The sequence below is a fragment of the Meleagris gallopavo genome, chromosome 3 (genome assembly GCF_905368555.1).
Source record: "Meleagris gallopavo chromosome 3, MGAL_WU_HG_1.1, whole genome shotgun sequence".
In the NCBI taxonomy this organism is placed as follows: domain Eukaryota; kingdom Metazoa; phylum Chordata; class Aves; order Galliformes; family Phasianidae; genus Meleagris; species Meleagris gallopavo.
This window is the reverse complement of record NC_139406.1, coordinates 42,157,118-42,176,049: the sequence shown is the minus strand read 5'-3', so window position 1 is coordinate 42,176,049 and position 18,932 is coordinate 42,157,118. Positions and strand designations below refer to the sequence as shown.

Genomic DNA, 18,932 nt, shown 5'->3' with positions numbered 1-18,932 from the left:
TTGTGAGTTTTGACTGAGAATTCTTCAATTTGTTTGTCCAGTTAGATGCTTTTGTGCTTCACAGAATTTCTTTTGGTTCTCAGTGTTCTGTTATTTTATTTATAATTTGTTTTTTCACGTGTTGTGTATACAACTGAAGATTGTTTTTCAGATGATGAGATGTTTGGAGCTATAACATGTAGATATAGAATGCTTTTCAATATCATATGGGGATTTTATTTTCAGCTTGTTATGGTAAGGCTGAACCAGAGATATTTCTATAGCTAGATAAATACTAAATGGGATAGTCTTCATCAAGTCATTATTCCCTTTCATACTGTTCCTTCTCTCTACAGAGTGAGGCAGGCCATGGGCAAGCTGTAGCTGCACATTATAATGAGCTTCAAGAAGTTGGGTTGGAAAAACGCAGCCAGAGTCGCATATTCTACCTCCGAAACTTTAATAACTGGACAAAGAGTGTCCTCATTGGTAAGTTTTCTCACCTAATTGCTTAGACTTTAATGAAATGTTTTATTTTTCATACTATTTTAAAAGAGAAAGAGACAGCTTTGAATCATAAATAATCTGTTGTTGTTAGATTGAGCTTTTATTGCTATTTCAATCTATCTCAATCAATTCCTAAACTGTACTCTCAAAACAGTCTGTCGTGAGGTCTTGAACACACAAAATAAATATTTTTTGTGATACCAACGTCAGCAGTTTAAAAAGATGAAAAACTAGAGAATTTGATTCTTAAAGAAGAAGCTGCTTTTTGCATAAAACAATATCTGTTGTCCACAGATTGGTTTCCTCACTCTGGAATTAAAACTTCGCATCTTCCAACAAGGGAAAGATTTGTTTATCAGCAGAGCAAATTCATGGGGAAGGAGCTATGCTAAGAGATGTTGTCCTCATTTGTCTTAGCGTGCTGTTTTTTCTTGTGTTTTATCAGAGCAGTTAAAAGCAGTATTTATGTTTATGTAAAGCTGTTCTTAAAATCTGTGTTCAAACCTTTCAGTCACAATCTATATCATTAGTTTGGCATTACAGCTGTGGTCTCAAAACATACTTTGCGTCTCTTGCTGTGAAGTTGCTAGCATGTCAATATGTTTTCCTAACACACCAGCATTAGCACAGAGAGACTCTAGACAAAGCAGAGAGAGAAAAGAGAATGAAATGTTGAGTAAAAAGACAGAGAACAAGTGGCTAGTGTTATTGCAAGGCCTGGGAAAGACCAAGTGGGGAACATCATGCAAGTTTGTAACGTGACTGCAAGAAAAGGTTGTTTAGTTGGCTTTAAATCTTTTAGCTTTCACACACTTAAAAATAACATCTGCCTTCACCGTAGTGGTAAAGAAAGGGAACTCTGTTCTCTCCTCATGCATGGAGCAGTTGTTTAGTGATGTGCAGTTGTGCAGTTTTGCTTGTTTGCCACAGACGTAGTTCAGTGCTCCAGTCACATTACAGGCAACGTACAGAATGTACAGAAAATATTTATCTTCTTCTTTGTCCTAACAATTGGTGGTTGTTACTTTCATCATTAGTAGTTTTTAGTACAAGGAGTTTAAGTTTGAAGTGTTAAGAACACTTAAGGGCAAAGTAAGTTCTTAAATGGTTTAAAATCCTTAAACCCCTTTGGTCCTCTAAGGATCTCTGTACAATAGAAATAAGTCACAGAGACCTGTATGAGCATTCTGTCTTTTATTTTCATAGGGGAATTTATAGATCGCGTACGACAGAAAAAGAGTGATATTACTGTTTTGGATCTGGGATGTGGCAAAGGTGGAGACTTACTGAAATGGAGGAAAGGCAGAATTAAAAAACTTGTCTGTACAGGTAAGAAGGCACAGTAACTTTCAGGAGAAAGTTCACTGGTGTTATGGGAAAAATAAGCATGTCTCTGGTCATGTAGTGTTTCCTTTTTTATAGTATGCCCCAGAGTGCATACACCTTTTGTCAAAAAGGCTTCTTTTGAAGATATTTATTTGTTTGCCAGTATACACAGAATATTAATCGTTCTTATAATTATGAAATTCCAGTTCAACTCTTAAATAAAAACTAGTATTGGTAAAGAAGCACACTGTTATCACAGGTTGTGTTAGATGAAATGTAATACAGGAGAAGTGGCTGACATTTTGTATTTTGTCTTTTCTCTAGTATTCTCTGGTATTTTTTTTTGAACTGTTCTGAAAATATGCATATAAGACTTGCATTTAAAAAAAAATGAACAAACCCTACAATGTTGTGACAAAAACTGGTCTTGGTTATTGTAGTCAGACTCAGAAAGGGGAAGAGTTGAAAGTTGATTAAATAATTTTTTTAATAGTTTGCTTAGGTAATGGAAAGATTGTAGAATCACAGAAGCACCAAGGTTGGAAAAGACCTACAAGATCATCCAGTCCAACCATCCACCTATCACCAATAGTACTCACTAAACCATGTCCCTCAACACAACATCCAAACGTTCCTTGAACACTTTAGAAGTTGGTGACTCCACCACCTCCTTGGGCAGCCCATTCTACTGCCTGACCACTCTAACCACTCTTTCAGAGAAGAAAGATGATATCATCTTCCCTTCTCTCGAAAAGCAATCAGTCAGAGGAAACATTGCTTAGTTTCAAATTTAGTATGTACCAAAATTTCATACAGTTCCTTTCTTGAGAATTATTCTGGGTATTCTACATTTTATAGCTCTTTGCTGCCTTTCTTTTTCAGTTGGCAGCCTTCAAATACAGTCAATGAATTTGCTTACAGAGACCTTATATAAATAAATTATCAATTGTGCCTTGCTGGTTTTAAAATTTCTCCAAGGTATCATTATTCAGTGAAACTCTGGCTGTGAAGGAAATAGCCTTAAAAAGAAAAAAAATCTCTGAATGTATTTATTTGTGATATATACTCATATTTCAACATCTTGTGTATTTGTAAAAAGATGAAGAGTTTTCAGTACTGATTGAAAAATGCCTTGAAGCTTTACTGATTTAGCTAATTCAAAGTAGACAAGACAGTTAATGCTTGCAGCATTTAGTATATCCATCACGTGAAATTTTGAAAGCATTCTTTGCACTCACGAGGATGGGAACTTTCTAAAATCATAGAATCCTTAGAGTTGGAAGAGATCTTTAAGGGTCATCTAGTCCAACTGCCCTGCAGTGAACAGAGAGACCACAGCTACATCAGGTTGCCCCGGGCCTGATCTGGCCTCACCTTACAAGTCTCCAAGGACGAGGCATCCACCACCTCTCTGGGTGTTCCATTGCCTCACCAGTCTTACTGCAAAAGACTTTTTCCTTATATCTAACCTAAATCTACCCTCTTTAAGCTTGGAGCCATTTCCCCTGTCTGTCACTGCAGACCCTGCTAAAGAGTCTGTCCCATTCTAAAATCTAATGGCTACAACTTCTGTCAATGTTGGAGACTGAAACAGAAGTTGTAATCTCAGATGCTACCTGCAAATTAAATTTTCTCTACAAGCTGGGCATAAAACTTCACATCAGAGTATAACTGGAGATCAGTTTTAATTTGTGGCTTTATGACTCTGCAGTCTTCCAGTAATCGTTCTAGTATTCTTGTCTGGGGCGAGGTTTACACTTCTGTTTATTTATTGTTAAAAATCTCTTTCTATAGATATTGCTGATATTTCTGTGCAGCAGTGCAAGCAGCGATACGAAGACATGAAAGCCCGGTGTCGTTATAATGAACGTATTTTTGATGCAGAATTTATACAAGCAGATAGTACCAAGGTAGAGCTATGGATTATAATACTTTTGGGATTTAACATTCTTTTATTCAGCGAACGTAGGAAGTGATGGTAGCTCTGTAGTACCTGGCTGTTGATCTATATTTTTTAAATCAGATTGTTGTACCATTGGGAGAATCAACCCTACAGATTATTACAATGTTGCATAAAACTATGTTAAATGTATTTGCTGTAAAGTGCAACTTTCTTGAACTTGATTGTCTTTTTCAGGTAATAAACCTGTTGCTTTTGGTTTCTTTCATTTGATAAGGGAAGGGAATGAGTATTTGTTTCTGGAGTTCTGGGGTCCAGCATGGGGTAGTGAAAACTTATCTTGGTGAGAGTGTTTTCATGCTGGAGTGAATAAGGGGCGCTTTGTAATTTGACTTGTACAGTTCATTTCACATATTGCAGTATTTTTTCTAGTGGCATTTTAATTACTTTAATATTTACCTTCCCTGAGTAAGGAAGTGAATGAGAAGTCTGAGAGGGAAAAGAAACTGAGCTAGAACTGCTAACTATGAAATATTAGCGTATCATGGGCCCTGGAGAGAATTTTCTAGCTGCTATGTTATTTGTAATTGCTGCTAGTACTGTAGCCTGAAAAGAGAAGCTGGAAAACTGATGGAGTACATGGCCAAACATGGCCAAACTGTACCCGTTTCAAGAGCTCCATGTTCTCTAGAGTTACTGATTACTTAGATTAAGAAAGAGGGGTATGTAATTACATAGGTATGTACATATTTGAAAATACAAACAAATGCAACTTGGTTGGCATGAAAATTGCTATATTTAATAAAACTCCTCCAATAATATGTGTAATGGGTATTTTCCTAGCAAAAGGAATGTCTGTTATCATTACAGAGACATAGAAAACTGAAAGCATATTTTATTATGATGATTGTTTCTGTCCAAACTGTGAATGGTTATGAAACCTTATGCAATAAATTATCTCTGGAAACTAGGGACTGTGGCTTTTCAGATGTAGTGATGTAGTTATTTGATGACATGAGGAGAATTTTAGGACATAATTCTTTTATCACAATAACAAGTTTTTTCTGTGTTATCAGTGAGCTTTTTCTTTCTCTTTTTTGTCTTGTTGTGGTTGAACTTGTGAAGGAGTAGATATTAAGTGACTTGAAAGAATTATGGGAGTAGTATATTTTGCTAGAAGACTTAAATGAATCATGCTTGTTTGTGTAGCTTTTGTCACAAGTGCTTTTTTCCTTCTTTTTTCTTCTTTTTAATTTCAGGATCTTCTGTCTTCAAAATACAGTGATCCAGACACACGCTTTGACATTTGCAGCTGTCAGTTCGTTTACCATTACTCATTTGAGACATATGAGCAGGCTGATATGATGCTTAAAAACGCCTGTGGGAATCTCTCTCCTGGAGGTTATTTCATTGGCACAACTCCAAATAGCTTTGAGCTTGTGTAAGTGCTTTTTTAGCCTGTTAATCTTCTAAAAGTCTGTGAAGTATTGTCAAGTCATAGTTGTTCTTACATTGCTCTGATACACTTGTGTAAACAAAACTGAAATCTTTGCAACAGTTTTGAATTCTAGTCAGGAAAATCTCTCTGGTTAACTTAAACAGGTAAACTTGTACTGATTCTTGTCTCTGGTACCCATGGCTTTTCTGGAGTCAGTGTGGATCTTCATACACAAACCTTGGGTAGTGACTTAAATAATGGCAAAATAGTTACAGCCTGGACAGCAGCTGTCAGGTTTTATTATAGTAATACCAATAAACATGCTTTGAGTCTGTAGACTGTACCTAGGCTAAAGATTTTTCTAAACCTATATGTTTCTGGTATACTGTAGAGGAATGATAAACTTTTAGAATATAGTACGCCTCTTCATTTCATTCATTTCATTTCATTTTCATTGCTTTATTGGATTCAGAATGTGGGAAAGTAAGGAAAACTGAACAAGGTGGTACTGGGGAAAAAACATTTTGAGATCTCTTGTGCATTGTTTTCTCCATAAAATTAAAAACATGTCCATTACTGTTTATCTCGTTTTATAGAAAGCGACTTGAAGCTTCAGAAACAAATTCATTTGGGAATGATGTATACAGTGTAAAATTTGAGAAGAAGGGAGAATATCCTTTGTTTGGCTGCAAATATGATTTCCGCTTAGAAGAAGTTGTTGATATCCCCGAGTTCTTGGTTTATTTTCCGTTACTGGAGGAGTAAGTTGAATTTTGAATTCATGATATAATGAAAGCAGCAAAACAACATAAGCATTTATATATATATTTATATAGCTTGTGTATTTCTGCATCACTGCAGAGAATCTTATTTTGTCTTTCTTATGTTTTCCAGTTCTTTGTTTTTTGTTGTCGTCACTCTAAATGAAGAGTTTTCTTAGATTTCTATCCAAGACTGTAATCTAACATCTGTCCATTGCTCTCAACTGAAGGTGCTCTGGTCAGTGGCTGCAAAGACTTATCCTGGATCTTATATAGGAATTTCTGTACCTGGTTGATCTTACTTGTCTTTTCAAGCGTTTGTTTGAACGTTCATAGATTTTGTCCTCCTTCTAAGTCTTTTTCTGTGAGCAGCATTTTGCTGTTACCACTGCATGAGTTCAGATTGGCCTTTCCCAACCTGTCATCTTCTGAGGTACTGACAAATGTTTCCACATTGTTTGTTTTTCTTCTGCCATTCAAGCTCAATATGAATGTAAAGCGATGTTGAGCTTTCTCTTCAAATCTGTATATTTTCACACACTTTGTTTGCAGTTCTCTATTACATGCTGGTGCCTGTAGCTTCAGTGTTGTATAACAACATGTAAATATATAATCGAGATGCAAGGCACTAAATGTAGTAGAAAGAGGATTCCTTAATACATACTTAATAGCTGATGTGGCAGATGTTGATTACTGACTTGAGTCCTGGAGGTGTTTTTTCTGTTGAAATATTTATGTTGACTTCTGTACAGATTTTTGTTGTTTAGTTAAAAAAAAAAAAAGTACACTTTATGATGATAATGCAGTTATTTTAATCCAAATGAGTTTACTAAAAGAATTCTAGAAAGATTGTAATCCCAGTGAATACCATGAGATGTCACTGTGACTTAAAATGGCTCCTTTGAAAATCAAGCTACAATAATTTTATTACTATATTACAATTATTTTGACAGAATGGCAAAGAAGCATGGTATGAAGCTAGTTTACAAAATGACATTTCGGGAATTTTATGAAGAAAAAATCAAGAACCAGGAGCATAAGATGCTGCTAAGAAGAATGCAGGCCTTGGAGGTAAATATGGAGTTAACATCTTTCTTTCAAATAGTATTTTATATCTTGTTAATTATTTGTGAAATAACTGAAATTCCTGTTGTGGACATTATGCAATTAAGTAAGGACCACCTTAAGTACTGAAAAGTACTGAACTCTTGTGGCTGAAAAGGGAGATTATGGTGGGTTAATCTTGGCTGACTGATAGATGCCCACCCAGCTGATTTCTCACTTCCTTTCTTAACAGGACCATGACAGGGAGTTTAAAAAAAAAAAAAAAAAAAAAAAAAAGACAAAAAAAGTTCATGGTTTGAGATAAAGACTCAAACCCTGAACCTTTTTGCCCGAAAGACTGCTTACTAATTGTCATCATTTGCAATCCAGACTCAATTTAGGGAAGATTAATTTACTGAAAATTAAAAAAGAACAAAAGAAAAGGTATGGTGGGAAATGAAGATACACCCCATCGACCCTTTCTTCTCTGGCTCAACTTCACTCCTTCGTTCATGACTCCTTTACCTGCTTCCCTTGACAGAGTGGGTCTAGAGGATGAGGACTGTGATCATTCCGTAACAGCTCCTTTCTGCTGCTCTTTCCTCCTTACACTTTTCCCTTGCTCCGCTGTGGGTCCTTCTTATAGGCTGCAGTTTTAAAGAACTGCTCCAGCATAGGTCCATTTGATGGGTTGAAATGCTTTCAGGAGTACTTTGAAACCTAACTTTTCCAGCATAGGCACCTCTCCTACATGGGCTGCAGCTTCCTAGCTTCCTTCATGGATTATCCACCTGTTGTGGTGTGGAGTCCTACACCATCTGCAGCTTGGATACCTGCTGGTATGCCTGCAATGAGGATGATTTAGTTCTCAGTGGTCTGCCAAGGAACAGCCTGCTTCACCTTGGTCTTCTCTGTGGGCTGCAGGGGAGTGTGCCTCCAGTTCTCCTGCCTTCTCAGACCTTTGTGTCTGCACCTGATAGAGTGCAGTTTTTGTAGATAAAATTTTAGTTTTGAAGCAAGTTTACATTTTTTTTTAACTAGCAAGTAGAAGTAACTTTTATTGCTTATTCTGTCTACCCTTTTTCAGACATGCAGTGGATAAAAATATTGAGTATTAGATTTTCTGGGAAAGCAGGTGAGTGTTGGGCCTGATCAGATAGATGCTTTAATGGAAAGATGTAAATGTAAGATATTTTACTAATTAATGACCTCTGTTTTGGGCCGTGTTGTTGTAAACCCTTGGCTGATGTGAATAGTGTATCATATACCAAATTAATATTTTTTCTTGTTTTCCTGTTTTCTGCAGCCATATTCTACATTTGGTGATTCCAGGCTTGCCTCTGATAAACCTGATGATTATGAGCATGCAAAAGAGTTTATCAAAGATGGCAAGGCAAAGTTACCATTGGTAAATATTCCCTCACCTGATGTCTAAATCAAGGCTGTAATCTTATAATGTTTGGTACTTCTTCATTTCAACTGCAGTGAAATTGATGTGAATCTTCTACTCATGTTCTGAATATGTACTTCTTTTACTGTATGTATGTATGTATGTATGTATGTATATATATATATAAAAAAATCCCGCATTGAGTGGGAGAAGAAACCTGCTCTCACCATTTGAAATCCAAAAATTACAAAAAGAAAGTTGCCTCTTTTAAGAAACAAAGCTTAAGAACATGAGGATGGCTGAGTCAGACCAAAGATCTCTATTGCCTGATACTCAGTTGGCCAGTAGCTATTGACTGGGAATAAGTGTAAGAAGAAAGACTGTAAGTGCTATGTTACCTAAACAAGTCTTTTTTATAATGATTTTTAAAAGATGAGTTGTTTGATCAGCATTGGTTGGAGGTAGTGTATTGATTAAATAAAGCCCCAAATGAAGGCAAGCTGGTAGCAGCTTTTTACTTGTTTCCTCTTCTGCCATGCTTTCATCTGAAACACAGAACGAGAAGTGGACTTTCTAGTGCTGCCAGGCAGATTTTTTTTTTTTTTTTTTTTGTATAACACATGAGCTGGCTTGGGAGTTGGTCTGCAAATAGTGCTTTTGTGGTGTGGAGGGAGGTGGTGGCTGGCAGTATTCCTGGGGAATGTGGCAGTCCTTTGGCATAGGGCCTCTCCTTGGCTTCTGCATAAGTGCTGGGCAACTTCAACTGATGAGCAGGTGGATCACGCTGACTTGCAGTGTTAGACCCAGTGTGCTCCTGCATTGTAGAGGTACTGAGCCCAACAGTCTGGTGTCCTTTTCTGCTATACCTGTGTAACATAAGTGTTTTCCATTATCAGGGCTATCCCAGTTCCCCATCATCCTAGTTAGTGGAGTTGTATATATCTGTGATCTGCTGTAATACTCATCTAGTGTCTGAAAAGCCATCTAATGTGAGTGGTTAGAAGTTGGTCTGTGAAAGATTGATTACCCTGAGTTAAATAGGTTTTTAATTGTTTTCTCTTTTTTTTTTTTTTTTGTTTGTTTGAACTGGTTTTTGTATCCTCTTCCAGGGAACACTGAGTAAATCTGAATGGGAAGCAACAAGTAAGTATTGTTTTGAGAACTTGGTGTTAACTGAGTGACTGCTGTGGAAAGCATGTAAAATAGTCTGTCAACTTTGGAAGAAAATGCGTATCTTAGGTGGAACAGGATTTTGTTGTGTTATTTAAATGCCTATATATAGATTAGATCATGCAGTCATCTCAAGAAATTGGCTGGAGGGAATGCATAAATTAGGTTGAAATTTTGCTTTATGTATGTAGCTTCTAGCATGCAGACTTTTGGGCCAAAAACACTTTGGGGAAGCTTTTCTTAGTGGATGAAAACAGGATGCTAGTGTAAATCTTCTAATACCAGCAAAATAATTCTTCAGATATGACACTTATGTGTACATGGATGTTATGCCATTATCAGACAACTGGAAAACAAATTGGAAAACATTTGGAACATGCATTCATTAAAAACAAACAGAAAAACCAGCTCTGATTTGGGAAGACTGACTTAAACTTTACTTTTTGCCTGCAGTGGTTAATATGTTTCAGAAAGAAGCAATTAAAGCATGGATGGTGAAGAGGGCTTTGGATGTTTTATAAAGGGAGAAATCAGTGCCTCACACAGAAAAGGATACAATGTTATTAAATATGCTTTGAGTTATGTAAGGATGTTTCAAGGAAAACATTTGCTATGGTTTTTTTCCAATATCAAAATATTGAAAAATATTATGAAATATTTACATATAATAGAAATTTCTAAGGGTAAAAATTGTCTTCAGGGAGATTGTTATTAACTGATGTGTAACTGTAGCCAACCAATAATTGCATTTCTGCAGACCATTGTATTTGTTGTGTTAGTGATTAAAAAAAAAAAAAAAAAGCAAATCAGTTAATGAGTGGAGAAAATCTTAAGGTGTTTACTTTTAAAATTATTAGTGGTGTGATTCTTAAGGTAAACATTAATTGAAGCAGTGTAAAGTATTATGTAATCTACTTATCTAATTTAGAGAGACTTTTTATACATCCAGAAGTTCAGTGATGACTGTATCTCCAAAGTTCTAGCTTATTTATTCCTCAGAGAGATTTAGAATCATCAGAAACTCTATTCCAGAACATAAACACAGCTTGTTCATTATTTTTGTTTGCATTATTGCTGAGGAATATAAAATAGGCTTGTCTTGAAAGATTTGCAGTGTACCAAGGAATCCGTTAAAACAGATTCTAAGTCGAAATCCATTTATTTTTGCACTCGCAGAGCTTTAACATATCTGTCTGGTATGAAGCATAAGTACTTCTGAAATAGCTGGCATTGATTAAATGCCAAGTGAGTATTTTCCAATTTGCTGCTGTGGACTTTTCCATTTCTGAAATTGTACTGTTCTGCAGTTGAGAAAATGCCATCTGGCATTTTTAAAATATCATGGATAAAGAAATATTTACAAGAGGAAAATTGAGTTTTGTACTACGGATATATTCACCTTTTAATTGAAAGTGAGGTTGATCATTTGACCCCTAATTGTCTTTACTGCCTGTATAAAATAAGTCTTTAAACTTAGTTACATGTGATGTCTTATGCGCCAGGGAATGCTAATTGTGTGTAAAATGGTTGAGTGATTTAAGCAGCACTCATATTTCAGTAGTATTAACTGAAATTGCTGTTGCGTCAACAATATCAGCAGTACTTAAAATATTTGCCTCTATGTACACTTGAAGCTCTATCTTAAAAATATGTCTAAAACCATGCTGGAATCGAATGCTGGAGATACCTGTTGGGAAACTGTGGCAGTTCTTATGGTATCAGCAGTATGTTAATAGCTTGTTTGGGCAGAATGTAAACCAGCTTAAATTTTGAACGTTTACATGAGCTAGGGAAGAAAGCTAAAACTTGAAATACTCAATTTTCTTTTCTAGGTATTTACTTGGTATTTGCCTTTGAGAAGCAAGAGTGAAACTTCATATACCAGACTCAGCAAGAAGAGATCATATCCATGTGCAAGTTGGAGCGGTCAGAAATCCATTGTGGCAACTATTTTTTTATTTTTATTTTTTAATTATCAGAAGTGTGCAGGACACTACCAAAAATGAGAGCAAGCTCACGATTCTGAGTTACATTGCCTGTCTGTGACAGATGGACTTGTGTGTGTATATATAAGAAAGATTCTGAACCAGTCTTTTTAAGCATTTGTAAGCAATCTGAACGCTCTCAAAACTTATGTTTGAACTTGACAACTTCATGTTAGAAAAAAATGTTTTGTTAGTCTTATGTTTGTGCTTACCAGCCTGATGCTGCATTTTCTGAAGTTGATGGAAAATGACTGTTAACTGTTAACTTCAGTGATGTAGAATGAGGGCCTAAATATTGTAACGCAAAGCTCGGTTAGCTCATAATGTGATGGATTCAGACATGTAGGGTATGTCTACATTGCATGCAGAGCTAAGTGACAAACAATACCCAAGTCAGTTTGAGTACTACTTATGTGCTGTGCTCGTGCCTGCAGTGTAAATCTACCGTAGAGATATTCATGGTGTAGTTTACACGGTAAAGTTTCATGATGTTTTTGGTTGTTTTTTTTTTTTTGCTTGCTGATATAGTGTCACTTCATGGTGCTTCCAAGATTAAATAAGTTTGTTCTGTACAAAGCTGCTCTAAAAGAACTGAATTTCTGAACTTTTAAAAATCTTTACATCATTTTTCCAAGTATGACTATACAGTAATCAATAACAGCCGCTGAGCTTAAATTACTGAACATTTTCTATTATATTAAAGACTGTCCTGACTTTTTTTCATAGTTTTAATGTCTCTTTAAAACTTACTAGATGGATCTTAGGATGTGTCTTGCTTGTTTGATAAAATTCCAAATAGGCTTGGCAGAAGAGTTAACTCTTAGTGCTGATGGGGATTTCACTTAAAGCATTAAGAACATGATCATAAACTAAAAGGGGAACCTGTATAATCGTTGAGGGTACTGGAATTTACTCTAGTAGGGATGGTTGCATATGTGCACACACACCATTAGATGTAGGAAATAATATCAAAATGAGAACCAAATATTCTGTTTGGGAATATAAACTGATGCTCTTGATAGCAGAATGATACCTAACTCCTGTCCTACTCTCTGCCATTCTATTGGACCTGGCTTGGGGATTTCTGGCATGGTGTTTAGTCCTCCTTCATTATGCCAGTAGCCACCCACTAGTGAGAAGATGAGAGTTACTTCAGGATTTTTCTCTCTCTTCTTGAGCTAAGAGATGCTTTTTGATGCTGTTGGCTATTTTAGTTTACATACAGGTTAATTGATAGTGTTGATGGTACACAAGTATTTTTTGCAAACCTATAATAAACCTAAGAATGCTATTAAACATTCAAATTTTTTGAGTTTGTAGTTGTAGAGCCTTTCCTCTGCAAATTAGGTCATACGCTTTCCTCTGACTCTTGATTTTTAATTTTCTAGAAGATAATGTATAACCTTCACTAAATCGGTAGTATCACAGTCATGAGTTCTACTAAATTTATTTTTAAAAGGTGATTTTTTTTTTTTTAAACTAGAAATTGTATTTGAGAAACTACCTGAAATGTGCCAACACTTATGAAGTACTGAAAGGTTTCACTGAAGTTTTTGTGCATCAAAGCTGTTTTGTTAGATTTCTTATATCAAGTTTCATTTGAAAGTACATAGTTACGCTATTTTTGGAAGATATTAGAATAATAAAAAGGGGAGAAATACAGAGGAGTGTTTTCCTTTTCTAAGCTGATTTCAGCATATTGGAAATGAAAACTGTGGAATGGTTGAGATATGGAGGGGCACCACTGGAAGTCTGAACTAACCTTTCCCCACTCAAGTAGGCAACCTGTGCCATTGCTTGGTCACTCCCATGGTGAAGATGTGTTTAGATAGCACCTCCTGCGTGCCGTTTATCACCAGTCACACTTTACATATTTGCCACCTTTTTGGCATGGGCATGCTTCCCCTTTGATTTGTGTTCATTTGGAGTCCACCAGAACCCCTAGTTCCTTTTCTGCAAATCTGCCTTCCATCTGGGTGGTCCACAGCATGTACTGGTCCTGTTGTTGCTCTTCACCCAGGAGAAGGATTTAGCACTTAACTGAACTGTGTGAGGTTCCTATTAGCCTATTTCTTCAGCTTGTTGAGTTCCCTCAACAATAATAATAACTGCAGAACCCTCTGGTGTATTTGCTACTCCTCCCAGTTGTGTATTTTTAGGAAACTTGCTGAGGTTGTACTCTACCCATCTAGATCATTAATGAAGATGTTGAATGGGATTGGATCCAGTATTGATCACTTTGGTAGACTGCTAGTTACTGGCTCCCAACTAGGCTTTTGCACCACTCATCACTATGCTCTGGGACCATCTCTTCAACTAGTTTTGTTTACCTCCTTATCTGCATGACCAGACTGTACTTTGCCAGCTTTTTCTATGAGGATCTTAGGAGAGTCAGTGTTAAAGGTCTTCCTGAACTCTACGTAGACAATATCCCCTATGCTCTCCTCATCCACCAGGCCAGTCATTTCATTGTTAATCAAGTAGGTCAAGTTTAAGTTCCTTTTGGTAAATCTCTACTGATGATATTCTTATCCTTCACATGCTGGAATTGGTTTCCAGGATTAACTGCTCCATTACCTTCCCAGTAATTGAGGTGGGGCTAATTGGCCTTCTTGATAGGAGTGACACTGGATTTTACTAGTCTGTGGGCGCCTCTCCTAATTAAAATGACAATTAAAGGATTATCAAGAGTGGCCTTGAAGTGACACCAGACAGCTCCCTCAGCACTCTCAGGTGCATCCCATCAGGGACTATGGACTTCATATGTCCTATGTTTATATGTTCCCTGAATGGATCCCCTTCTATCATGGGTACATCTTTCTTGTGCCAGTTCTTTTCCTGGTCTCTGGGACCTAAGGTTTGTGAAAGACAATCTTACTCATAAACACTGAGACAAAGAAGGCATTTGATTTCTCAGCATTTTTCCTGTCTTCTGTCACTGGGTCCCCCATCCCATTCAGCAGTGCACCCACATTTTCCCTACTCTTGCTTTTGTGACTTAGGTTCCTACAGAAGCTTTTCTCACTGTCTGACATCCTTGGCCAGATTCAATTCAAGTTGGACTTCTGGCCTTTCTAAATGCATCTCTTTATAATTGGACAGCATTTGTATTCCTGCTAGGCTACCTGTCCCTGCTTCCACTATTTGTATGCATCTTTTTTGTGTTTCAGTTTTGCAAGAAACAAATTGCTCATCTATGCAGGCTCATTGACATTTTTCGTGACTTCCTACTTGTTAGAATAGACCACTTTTGAGCTTGTAGGAAAGTGATCCTTGAATATTAAGCTTGCCTTCATGGGCCCCTCTTTCCTCCAGGACCTTACCCACAGAACTCTTCCAAGCAAATCTTTGAATAAGTCAGTCTGCTCTCCGGCAGTCCAGCATTGTGACCTTGCTTTTCATCCTCCATCTTGCTCTCAGGATCCTGAACTCAGCCATCTCATGATCAACGCAGCCAAGGCTACTTTTAATCTTTGTTTTCCCAACCAGTTCCTCCTTGGTAAACACGATGTTCATCAGAGAGCTTCTCATGGGTTCTTCTATCACTTGGGCCAGGAAGTTATTAGTACTCTCCAGGAATCTCCTTTTGCTTTTGTCGTGCTGCGTTCATCCCTCGGATATCAGGTTGGTTGAAGTCTTACTTGAGGACCAGAACTTGTGAATGTGAAACTGCTTCTAGCAGTCTGTAGAAAGACTTATCCACTTGTTCTTTGTTGTCATGTGGCCTCTAGCAAACACCCACAGGTATGTCCATCATACCTGTCTGCTCTTTAATCTTTACCCGTAAGCCTCAGTTGGTCTCAGTTGGCTCACTGTCCATCCTAAGGCAGAGCTCTGTGCATTCCAGCTGTGCTTTTACACAAATGGCAACTTTTCTACCTCTCCGCATCTTCGTGGCTCATGCTTCTTCAAGGGTCTTTATTCCTCCTTGCAACACTCCAGTCATGCAGTCCATCCTGGCAGTTGAGACCTGTGTTGGAACCACTTACTCAGTTTGTGTGGAGAGCCAGCATTACTGAAGAATGTTTTTGCTTCCTCAGCCTTGAGAAAAACCTCTGTAAAGTGGGCGTATGAAAATCCTGTTTTAACCAATTGCTCAATATGTTCAAGACTGCAGTGCTCTGTATGTACAGAGCTGTGTTGATAGAAAGCCAAACATCAGCACTTTCTATTTATGAAGGATTTGATGCTCATGAAAGATGTTTGGTGAGGTAAGGATGGAAGACTTGTTCAAAAATCAGGTATTTGGCTGCCAGTGGCTATTAGCCCTAATGTTTTTTTTTTTCTCCTGTCTCCAAAGAAGCAGTTACATATTTGTTTGTGTCCTGCAGCTGAGGTTATGTGGTAATGAGTAGTGTTAATATAGGTAATTGTTCCTTATGGGTCTTAGGATATTCTGCAACCTTACAGAAGAGTGGTGAGGTGCTGAAACAGCTGCCCAGAGAAGCTGTGGTGCCCCATTCCTGGAGCGCTCAAGGCCAGGTTGGATGGGGCCCTGAGCAGCTGAACTGCTGGGGGGCAGCCCTGCCCACTGCAGGGGGTTGGGGCTGGGTGGGCTTTGAGGTCCCTTCCAACCCAAACCATCCTGTGGTTCTATGATTCTGTGAAAAAAATAATGACATTAAACACTGTATTTGTGCAGGAAGTGTATCATGCTACAGTCAATTACTGTTTTATCAATGCTGTATTGTATGAGTTTGCTTTTGTGAATTACAGACCAGTGTGATAAAAATTGCTGCAAAGCACTGAAGCATGTGCTGTGTTTTGTACTTAGGTTTTAATCAAGTGCTGAAGGTGGCTTGCTGCCTGGTAGAACCTACTTGATTGACTTAAGAAGCTCTCCTTGCTGCAAATTTTACGTGTACTCCTGTTACAGTGTTCGAATAATTTAGTGAACACCTCAGTCCTTTGACTAGGAGTGTTTTTCTTTTGAGTCACATTTTATTTAATAAAGCACTCTCCTAATATCTATTTTTATTAAAAAGAGTAATTATATGCTGTCTTCTGATTGCTAAACTGTTTGTAAAGACTTTGAAAACTGCTAATTTGGGAAGCACTAAGCTATGTAGCAATAAATTTAGAACATCTGCAGAGTAATCAGGGGCTGATGATGAATCCACTTTTCCAAGTCACTTATTGCCAAAGTAATAATGCATCCATGGGGAGAAATGGCTTGTCTAAAATTAACCAGGATTACTAGTTATGTTGTAATGTCAGTCTCCAGTATTACTGTCTGCTACAAATGTGAGCCTCTGCCTGTAAGAAAGTGAGGAAACATCTGCATTGTTACACATGACTGCAAATAAGTGTCCTGATTTTTCAGAAATGCACAAAAATCAGGTCATTTAGCTACCAAAGACATGGAGACAACAGTTAAAAGTTTTTGAACAAGAAACCTCAGTTGAAATTTAAAGAAAAATGTCTGAAATCTGAATCCTAGTGCTGATGACCTTATAGATACCTTGTGCTGAACTAAATACTATTAAAATAGTTTTTTTGCAGCTTCAGTGTGTAGAATTTAATGTAGATGTGCTAGTGAAATGGCCTCCCTTACAAGATACCATCACTGTCATAGATTTATGTACTGCCTTGGATGTTTCTGTTATTTAGAAAGCAGATGTTCTTAAAAGAACAAAGTTAACTTCAAGTTTTTGATATGTTATAGGTTTTCTGATGGTGCATAAATGCCATTGAGATGGAAGATGTTATCTTTTCTTCATTTTATTAAAGCTGGTTCTCAAAACTGTTGCCTTACTATTTGCTTTAATGCGTCTCCCAGCAACTGAAATTTGCTTTCAGGACAGGGTATTTGAATATGTAATGTCTGACTGATTTGCACTGTTAATAACTGAAGCCCAAGGAAAGGATAATCTTTTAATTCATAGCCATGATGTTTCAATAGGCAACTGCTTAAGAACTGTGCACTTTCTTAGCCTTACATTCTTGTCTGCATTCATAGAAGTGTTTCTAACGTAGTCTGATAGAAAGCTGTGCTTTTGCTCACCTTTACTTAACAACATACTAATATCAGTTAAACTGGAAATTCACTACACATACTTTGTAGTAGAGTGAACATTTCCACAGGCTTCAAAGTAATGATGTTCACGTTTTCTGGAGTAATAGTTTCTTGACTTGCATGTGGATGTCCCATCCCTGGAGGCATTCAAGGCCAAGCTGAACAGAGCCCTGTGCAGCCTGATCTAGTGGGTAGCAACCAGCTCAAGGTATGGGTTGGATCTCGATGATGTTTAGAGTCCCTTCCATTCTAAGCCATTCTGTGTTTTTTTGCTCCTCTTAATTTTTCAGTCTTTTTCGTAGTCTTGGAATAAGATGAGCCAGCTGATTGGCTGGCTCCCAGCCATATCAGGTTCCTTTTCAGTTTGCACTTAGTCTAATTTGACAGTGATAAACTGTTCTGCCTTTAGGCACAAGAATAGTTTTGTTTGCTGGGTTAGAACTTTCCCCATTGAATAATCAATGCAAAGTCTTGTTTTATGTATAAAACACAGATTTGAAATCTCTGTTTTTCATAGACCAAGGAGCAGTATTCTAATTTTTGGCTTGGCTACTAGTTCTGTTGATTTTTGCTTTAAAAATGGTTTGTACAAAGTAGAACAGTACACCTTATGATGAGCAAATGGACAATTTTTTTTTTGAATTTCACTTATTTTGCTTTTCCTCTGTTGTTCTCTACTATGCTATCAAATGCTGCACTGAATTAGAAGTGCTTTTGGTGTTGCCTGTAGCAATTACCAGTTGAATTATTGTAACTGAGATTTATATGGGGAATGGTATGGGTACAACAATACTGATCAGTGGAATGTTTACTCAACTCTGCAAAATCTTCACCTCTGTTCCTTCATATTGTAGTGTAGAATAATCACTGCTCATTTGTTTTGCTTTAAATGAATCTCAATAAATGATGGTTACTGCTTTAAATAATCAGTTCATAGCTGTATGAAATATTTCAGTTTCATATATGAAAGGGCCATGAACCCCCAAGTACAAATAAGTTCTTGACAGAAGCGTGCATTAGAAATCAATGTAAACATTTTCGGTCTGGTAGCTGAGGAGTTTTCCATGAACTGTCCATAGAAGGGAATATACATCACTCTGCAAATAGTTTGAGGAATATAGAACATGCCCTCGTTTTGCTTTTCTTAGCAATTTATGCTTAACAGTTTAAATCAGGTGAATATTTACATTCATCCTTTCTTGAAGATGTACTTGTCTCCAGACAATATTGGTGTTCTTGCTTATCATGTGTTCTCCTCTCACAGCTGCTCTTTCCAGCAGCAATCTAGTATTATAAACCAAAGTGTAAAAACAAAACCAAATTGTTCACAGATGTAGTACCTCCCAGTCATTTAGTGTGAAGAAACTTCCATGTGGGCATGAAGCTAAATTCTGTTGGATTTAGGGTATTAATATT

General features: G+C 37.1%; 1 protein-coding gene across 2 annotated transcripts in view; it reads left to right on the top strand.

Annotated features, from left to right (window-relative positions):
• LOC100544230 (low-density lipoprotein receptor class A domain-containing protein 4) overlaps window positions 1-17,243 on the top strand; it is a 317,415-nt gene extending 300,172 nt beyond the window's left edge. For both annotated transcript variants that reach the window (XM_085220728.1, XM_085220721.1), the window contains 9 exons: window positions 336-468; window positions 1,693-1,815; window positions 3,607-3,722; window positions 4,972-5,153; window positions 5,747-5,911; window positions 6,865-6,982; window positions 8,262-8,363; window positions 9,455-9,488; window positions 11,348-17,243. In XM_085220728.1, coding sequence (XP_085076854.1) covers window positions 336-468; window positions 1,693-1,815; window positions 3,607-3,722; window positions 4,972-5,153; window positions 5,747-5,911; window positions 6,865-6,982; window positions 8,262-8,363; window positions 9,455-9,488; window positions 11,348-11,385 — 1,011 coding nt within the window. In that variant the 3' untranslated portion in view covers window positions 11,386-17,243. The remainder of the gene's footprint in view (window positions 1-335; window positions 469-1,692; window positions 1,816-3,606; window positions 3,723-4,971; window positions 5,154-5,746; window positions 5,912-6,864; window positions 6,983-8,261; window positions 8,364-9,454; window positions 9,489-11,347) is intronic.
• Window positions 17,244-18,932: the final 1,689 nt, after the last annotated feature.